This window comes from Etheostoma cragini, chromosome 7 (genome assembly GCF_013103735.1).
Source record: "Etheostoma cragini isolate CJK2018 chromosome 7, CSU_Ecrag_1.0, whole genome shotgun sequence".
NCBI classification, from domain to species: Eukaryota; Metazoa; Chordata; class Actinopteri; order Perciformes; family Percidae; genus Etheostoma; species Etheostoma cragini.
In genome coordinates this window covers 12,708,331-12,716,045 of record NC_048413.1, presented here as the reverse complement: position 1 = coordinate 12,716,045, position 7,715 = coordinate 12,708,331, and the positions used below count along the sequence as shown (strand labels likewise).

Genomic DNA, 7,715 nt, shown 5'->3' with positions numbered 1-7,715 from the left:
AAACAACAAGTAAAAAATAAATGCAAGTAAAGTTGAGTGGGAGAGGTTTGGGGTTGTTCAATTGTCTATGATCTAAAGAGGTAAAATCAGGTGCAAAGAAAACGTTTCAACAGTAACACCTGGACATCGCACAACAAAGCGAGACAACTTCTCAGTCAAGGCAAACAAGGAAAGGGGGTGTCTAAAAGTAAGCAGGTAAGAATTTATACATTTTCCTAAACTCTCTGTCCATACGGATTGTCCTTCTTGGGTACTGTGAAGGCAGCGTCTTGCAGCATAGTGTTCCTTTTAGTGTGTGAGCATGTGACAAATGCAAGTATTGCTGACTACTGGTTTGAGAGTGTTTTTAATTGAAGTGTAGCATAGTGTCCAATTTCTGTGGTGGAGGTAAATACATCTGTCCTATATGGTTAGTGAGTTGTTGTTTATGATTTTTTGGTTTGTTATTTTGATTCTTCTTCATTTTTTTTATCTAGCATGTACATAACATCCTACTCTGCTTGAGACAATAATGAAGTAACGTAATGACAGCCAATATGACCTCTACTGGACAATAAGGTGCTAAAGTTTATCTCTGTAAACGCCATTGGTCTACACACTTAACTTCCAAGTGAATCATAAGTATGTATGTGTGTGTGTGTGTGTGTGTGTGTGTATTTGAGAGAGATAGAGAGAGACATAGAATGCGAGAAAAAGAAAGAGAGAAAATTTGTCTGCGTTGTTTTAAAGTTCAATTAAAAATAAAGGGCCAAGAGGTTAGGCGAGGTTGGGTACAATATTCAGTGTTTGGATTCAGGCCGAGACGTGTTATGAAAAAGCAGAGTTCTACAGCTCTACAAGTCTCTTTATGTACAGCAACGGTCCAAAGAGAGAGAAAGTGACCGGTTTCCTCTGTCTTTCTTTGCCTCTGAATCACGACCACTTCTCAATCCTTCTCCCTCACAGCTCACTGATGCGGCAAGTTCTGTTCAAATACCGAGTCAGCCCTCCTCCTCCTAAACGCTGCCCTCTTCTGGACAGCAGCTGTAGTAGCAGCAAGGAGAATCTTGTACTCTCCCACTTTTCTTCCAGCATGTGCACTCGTTTTTAAAATGATTAGGATTGGGTAATTTGTTTTTGTCAAGTACAAATTCTTCAGCCTAAATTCTGTGTGGTTATGTCTCCGTGTTGTGTTTTCTTCTTCAATGTGTTTGTGTGTGTTTATGTGGCAGGGTGCGTGTCTCTCCTTCAGCGTGTGGGGCAGGGTCAGTGAATGTATGTCCGACAGGACAGCTTCACGTGTCACTGTCCTCCTCACTTCAGCGCCCCCGCCAGCACTAAAACAACACACTCTGCCTCCTGCTCCTCCCCTGGGCTGAAAGAGAGAAAGAGAGAGAGAGAGAGAGAGAAAGAGAGAACGAGAGAGAGAGAGAGAGAGAGAAAGAGAGAAAGAGATGTGAAAAAAAGGATTGCCTTGATTCATTTAGACACACCAACACACAAACAAAAATGTCACTCCATGCCAGCCACACAAAATATACACTATATGGCCAAAATCAGCAAATGATCACATTTGGGAACCTGGAAGAATATGTTACTGTTTTAAGTTTTTTTAAATTACCACGAGAGCTTAGTGAGGAGTGGTGTTGAGCGATAACGTCGGTCTCACAGCAGGCGATTGAATCCAATTCCCCCAAGCAGTGTTTAATGGGGTTGAGCTCATGGCCCATATTTGTCAAACTGCTAATAGTGAGCTTTTGGACTTGGATTTTGGCAAATGATAAAAGTAAAAGTAATTTACTTTTATACAAATTTTAAAATAAAAAAACATTTATCAAATTTCTTTTGATTTAACAAACAATCTATAGGTCTCTAAAGTTGGGTAAAAGTAGATGATTGCCTGACGACAGCAGTACAGAAAAGAGAGCACACAACTTCTAAGACGTGTTTTTAAATGACTGTACATTTATATAAATTACTTTTATTTACTGTTATTTTGTCATGGATGCAAAGAGCAGGATCAAAACTGGCAAAACTGGATTTTGTATTTTTTGTGCATCTTCCTTATCTGCACTTATCACTGTGATACTAATTCACCTTATAACATAGTTTAACTGTTCTCTATTTAGTTGGTTTTCTTTTTGTTCCCATTTCAGACAATACTCTAAAATGTTATCTCATTTCATATATGAAGCCATTATGAATAGATTGTTGTTCATGTCACACATTAATTGCTAATGGGGTTCTATCAACATTACACACATATTTATTTTTTGCCTTTTGGGGAATAACTGTCACTGAGACACTTCCTCTCTGAGCATACTTAAGACCAATCTTCCTGCATGTCTTCCCCTTCTCTCTCCTCTTTCTCACCTAGCTGTCCTATTAAATAAAGGCAGAAAAGCCCAAAGATCCCTTAAGATCAATCATGTGATCATTTGAGAGCTCAAGGTTAAAAGTTACTCAAAGCTGAAAAGAGGGTTGAGACACTTGACTAATGTCAAGAAAACTTGACGCACGGAGGGCAGATTCAGAAATGCGTAATAGATTCAACTGTCTGCCTGAGGTCCACTAGTTGTTATGTTTAAGATAAAAACTGTTTTCCAAACAATGTTTTTTTTTTTTCCCTCTGGGGGCACTGGATATAAAGAAGTGTACTGATTGTAGTCACAAAGAACTTTGGTCACTTTGTTACTCTGTTCATTGTGAAGACTGTTCCTGTCATTTGATTGTTCTTTGCAGTCTTATTCTTTATTTTCAGCAAAGCTTAATAAAAGTTAATAGTAAGTAACTAAGTATTTTCCAAAACAGTGTTTATAAATCTGGGTTTGTGCACAAGACATTTCGTGTTGAAAACATAAAGGGCTAATGTTTGAGAGCCCCAGATGAAAAGTACACAACAGAATGAGGAGAGATACTTTTGGCCATTTAGTGTAGCAGTGGTTATCAGTGCCAAGACTTACAACTGGATCAGATAGTTCTATAACCTGTAATACTGTGTGTAATCTCATGTTGCTGAAACTGATTCATACCTACCATTAACTGTAACACACTGCAGTAAACAAGCCATCTACTTTGTATATCCGTGCTGATAGAAAAGTGCATTTATAACACACAACCAACCAAACGCACACAACACCACACCTTCACTTACAGACTCAACAAAAAGGCTACATCTCTCGCTGCAGAAACCTAAACAGGACTGCAAATAAAAGAAAATAATCAAATGACCCGATAAGTGTTCTTTAATCACTTTTTTTTAACCCAGTTAACAACTAATGTGTTGTTTTGGTTCAGGGAATGCACGTGGGAAGTAAAATGTACCAGCATTTAGTCCAGTTCAGCAACCGCAAGAGCCATACATTAAGTGGGGTTAGAAAGTGCAAAGGGACAGAAGAAAAGAGACCAGGTGACAACTAAGGGGGATGGAACAGAAGACAGACAGAATGAAAGAGACCGTATTTACCAGAACGGTATGGGCCACTCAGCCAGTGGAAGTGGAGGAGAGATTGTGACTCTGAGCCCTGGGATTGGCTGCTTCTCTCTGGAAGTACTGCGAGGGTGCAGAGCCTAGCTTATGAGCCATCGCTTTTAGGGTTTTGGGAGAAGGGGGAAGGATGGGAATATTGAGATGTTACGGAGGAGTTGGAGTTGGGCACACAAGGGAGATAGAAAGAATTAAGGAGAAGATGAACGTTGCGAAAGAAGAAAGCATGGGTAACAAGAAAGAGAAGGGACAGTTTATCAGAACATGACAGACAGGCAGCGGAAGCAGAAAGCAAAACAGACTGAGACCGTGATAGAGACAGAGACACTGAAGAATATCTAAGCAAATGTCACATCAGGTACACACATGTAAAGTATGTAATGTATGTAAAGGATTCAGACAAGGGTAAAACTCAAAGTAATGTAGCTAACTCAATGGTTGGGTGTGTTACTTATTTTGGTCAACAGCTTCTAATATCCAATTGTTAAATTTACATGTACATTTTTACAATGTAATGCACAACACTTTCATAGACATGAACATGCAGTAGCTGTTGTAAATATTGCAAGTAGGGGATCTGTGTGTAGTGTTAGCACAGAACTGGGAACAGACTGGGAAACTGCGTGTGACATGTGTGACCGCAGTGACATGAGAGACGACATTAAGCAAACAGAGAGAAAAAGAGAGCAAAGAGGAAGAGGGCAGGGAGACAAACCTATTCTTTATCATATTGCCACAAAGCATTCCTCATTTTCTCCTTTGCTTTTTCTCCCTCTATTGTTCTGTCTTGGAGGACTTACTTGACTCTGGGTGGACTGAGGATCTCTTCCCTGGATCCTTCTGGAGCTGAATGCCTTTTACAGAGAAGATGGATGCAGCTGAAAATAAAAAAAGATGGTTGGTGAGATAGTGTTTGTACAGTACAGTGTGCGTTTAATGTATCAGACTGTGTGTACTCACTGTCAGCCAGGGTTTGAACCTGCTCCCCAAAACATTTGAAATATGAGTGTCTGAGAGCATCCTCGGCTGATACCCGCCTCTTAGCCTCAAACTGGGGACACGTAGAGACAAAGAGGGGCCATAGAGACAGGATTGTTAGTTTTTAAGCCATTGCATTAGGTGAACATACACTACCGGTCAAAAGTTTGGGGTCACTTAGAAATTTCCATTGCACTCTATAGTAGACAGAATACCAGCTGAGTTCAATTGCATTGTTTTTTTTTAACCAGGGCTGCAGTTTTCAGATTACATTATGTACTTACATATTTGCAAAAGGGTTCTCCAATGTTCTAATTAGTTTTTTTTTTTTTAATTATGTCAAATTAGTAAACAGAATGTGCCTTTGGAACATCGGATGAATGGTTGCTGATAATGGGAAATGTAGATATTGCACCCACTTCCCACTGCATTCACATGCTTTCTATCTGCAGGTGACCTATGCTACAGTGATCAAGGGGCGAAGCAATTTAACAGACAAGTTGGTAGTTCTGAAGGAGATCTGAAGGAGAAGCCACCCACTCAGATCAGCTGGTATTCTGTCTATAATGGAGTGGAATGGAAATTTGAAAGTGACACCAAACATTTGACCAGTAGTGTATATCAAAAGTATTCATTGTTATGAGCCTTGTTTGTTACCTGTAGAAGCATTGAGAGCAAGTTGTGACCGTCGTTGTCTATCCTGTATCACAAAAAGAAAGATAAAAGGGGGAAAGGGAGGAAGTAAAAGGGGCAGAAAGGGAGAATTGAGTGTAAGTGTAGTCAAAGGCTGACCAAAGCCATATGGAGCAGGGTTCATCACTTGACCGCAGTTCCAACTGATCAATCCTTAATTTATTACATATCACAGTCGTATCACAACGTATCACATTCAGTTATAGCAGGGACCCCCTGCTCCATATTTTGTATAAAATGAAGTTGCATAATACACTGGGCCAACAATAACAGGTAGGGCAGCCAAAAGCCTTCATGCATACCTTTTTTGCATGGAAAACTAAGCTATTAAAATAGCCTAATTATTGTTGACATGGTTTTATAAATCATGTTTTAATATTAAACATACATGTGGCACAGTGAATCCTTAGGATTAAATGTATTTGTGGATTGGCATAGTGACCACCTAGGCCAGTAAGCAGTGGGGATTTATATTTGCTAATTATATGTTGGATCATGTTTAGATTCATGTAAAAACACTTTAACAACAATTAACAAAACTTTGGAGGCCCCCCTGTATTGACTTCAAGTCCCTACGGGGGTCCCGGACCCCGAGTTGAAGATCCCCGACTTAAAGGTAGATTCACAATACTCAGGTGCCCATATAAATGATTGCAATAATTACTCCCCCCCCCCCCAATCTGGCCGTAAAGAGATTCAATCCCAAATCAATTTCAATGTAAGTGATGCACAGTACTTGTGTTGTGTATAAATATATTTCAAAGTTAATATGAGGCTTCAGATGTCTGTGTTAGTGTTAACCTTCCAAAATCACAGTCTTTTTGTACAAAAGTCCCTATTTATGTTGCTAGCCTTCCACCCTGGTCTGGTTAGATAGTAGTAAACAACCCAGAGCGTTTTTTCTCCTATGTTAGAATGGATCTGTGGAGTAGCCAGACCTTACTGTCTGCGCTGTGGAGATAGGTCTGGCAATGCGAGACTACTTCCACCCTAGCTCAGCAGGGAAAGACACAAAGGGATTTCAAACTAAACCCACTGTAACTATTGCAAGATTTCTCACTATTGTTTTTAAGACAGACTTCAAAACACAAACATATACCCACAACTACACACCTGGGTGCATGGTTGACAAGGGGCTCAGAGTGGTATTGGGGGAAATTGTACGTCTTAAACTCTTCACTGGTGGTGATACCAGGCCAAGTCTCTTCTGTAGGAGTACCTGTTGACGTTAAAGATAAATAGGATCAGTCAACATATTATGTAGAGTGCAGACCCACACACAGACACACAAAAGCATGAATGTTATACAAGCAATGTCATCTCACCGAGGATGCGGAATATGAGGTGAAGCTCATCCTCTACTGTTGATCCAGGGAAGAGAGGTCTGCCAGTGATCATTTCATAAAAGATGCAACCCACACCCCTAGACAAAAAAGACAAAAAACTGTGTTATAAAAAACTGTATTATAGGGCCAAATAGCACCCCCAAATCCCCAAATGTCCTCCCAACCCACAGTTCAAACTTGGCACCTTAATAGTTTCAAAACAACAGTGACTGAGGAAAAAGAAAAAATGTGGGGAAAAATATGAGAATTGACACAAGCTCCTAGGGTGAGGAAAAAAAGTTAGAAAGAGGCATAAAGAAAGACACAGAAAAACCAAAAGAGGTAGTTTTATGTTTTTCTATAAAAGTGTGTGTATTTTCTATACATGTGTGTTTGCGTACCACATATCAATGGGTGTAGAATACTCAGTAGTTCCGAGAAGCACATCTGGTGGCCGGTACCATAATGTCACGACTTCATTGGAGTAGGTCTTTGTTGGTACAGACTTTGCTCGTGCCAAACCTTAATTCAAACACAGAAAATTACATTTCTTTACATTACATTACAAAATTAATTTATGTAAATACTGCATTGTTTATTTCATTTTTGTGGATGTTGCAGGTCACCACATGACTCATCATACCAGCATCAAACTTCCGAAGTAAGAACACTTTTTTTGTATTTTGACCCTAATAAGTACACTAGAGTATGTAGACTATGTTTTGATTATTATCTAACGAGGGCAGTGTTGAGTGGTTAGTCCCTTCAACCTGGAGCAGTTTTTTTTGAGGGGCACTAGTGGAGTTTTCAGACTCTTGCTACTTTTTTATAAAACATTTCTTTTACAAAATAAATTACAAACTCTCTGTAATTTACCAGCTAACTGCATTGCAAAGAATGTTGAAATTAGGGTTCCATCTCCAACTTAAGTTCCAAGATAAATGGTTACCTTGTACACATGATTTTATTACCTGTGTAAGCAGGTGAATATGTTATTGTGTCAACTCTTCTTCAGTTTAGACGAGTATAAAGCATGCGTTATAGTTTTTGCCAATTGCTTACACTGAAATTAAAAGTATTACACAATTACCAAAACCGTACACTCAAGGAGCAAAAGCACTGTCAAATTACCTCCCCTATGAGCCAATCTGTGAAACACAGCCATCAGGTGTGTAAACACAAGATTGTTTAATCGTAGAAGTAATGATTAAGTAGTGATCGGAAAACAAACTGAAATCGGTGTTTTGATTCTA

At 39.4% G+C, this 7,715-nt stretch overlaps 1 protein-coding gene across 14 annotated transcripts in view; it reads right to left on the bottom strand.

Moving 5' to 3' along the window:
* Positions 1-354: 354 nt before the first annotated feature.
* The window catches only part of LOC117947465 (cyclin-dependent kinase 17-like), a 37,526-nt gene continuing 30,165 nt past the window's right edge, over positions 355-7,715 (bottom strand). For 10 of the 14 annotated variants that reach the window (XM_034876423.1, XM_034876431.1, XM_034876426.1 and 7 more), the window contains 8 exons: positions 6,864-6,984; positions 6,463-6,560; positions 6,251-6,356; positions 5,102-5,144; positions 4,427-4,517; positions 4,267-4,344; positions 3,446-3,567; positions 355-1,354 (listed from right to left, as the gene is read on the bottom strand). In XM_034876423.1, the coding sequence (XP_034732314.1) occupies positions 3,464-3,567; positions 4,267-4,344; positions 4,427-4,517; positions 5,102-5,144; positions 6,251-6,356; positions 6,463-6,560; positions 6,864-6,984 (641 nt within the window). In that variant the 3' untranslated portion in view covers positions 355-1,354; positions 3,446-3,463. Of the gene's footprint in view, positions 1,355-3,133; positions 3,182-3,445; positions 3,568-4,266; positions 4,345-4,426; positions 4,518-5,101; positions 5,145-6,250; positions 6,357-6,462; positions 6,561-6,863; positions 6,985-7,715 lie in introns of all 14 variants that reach the window. The other 4 variants (XM_034876427.1, XM_034876434.1, XR_004657244.1 and 1 more) reach the window with 3 other exon arrangements.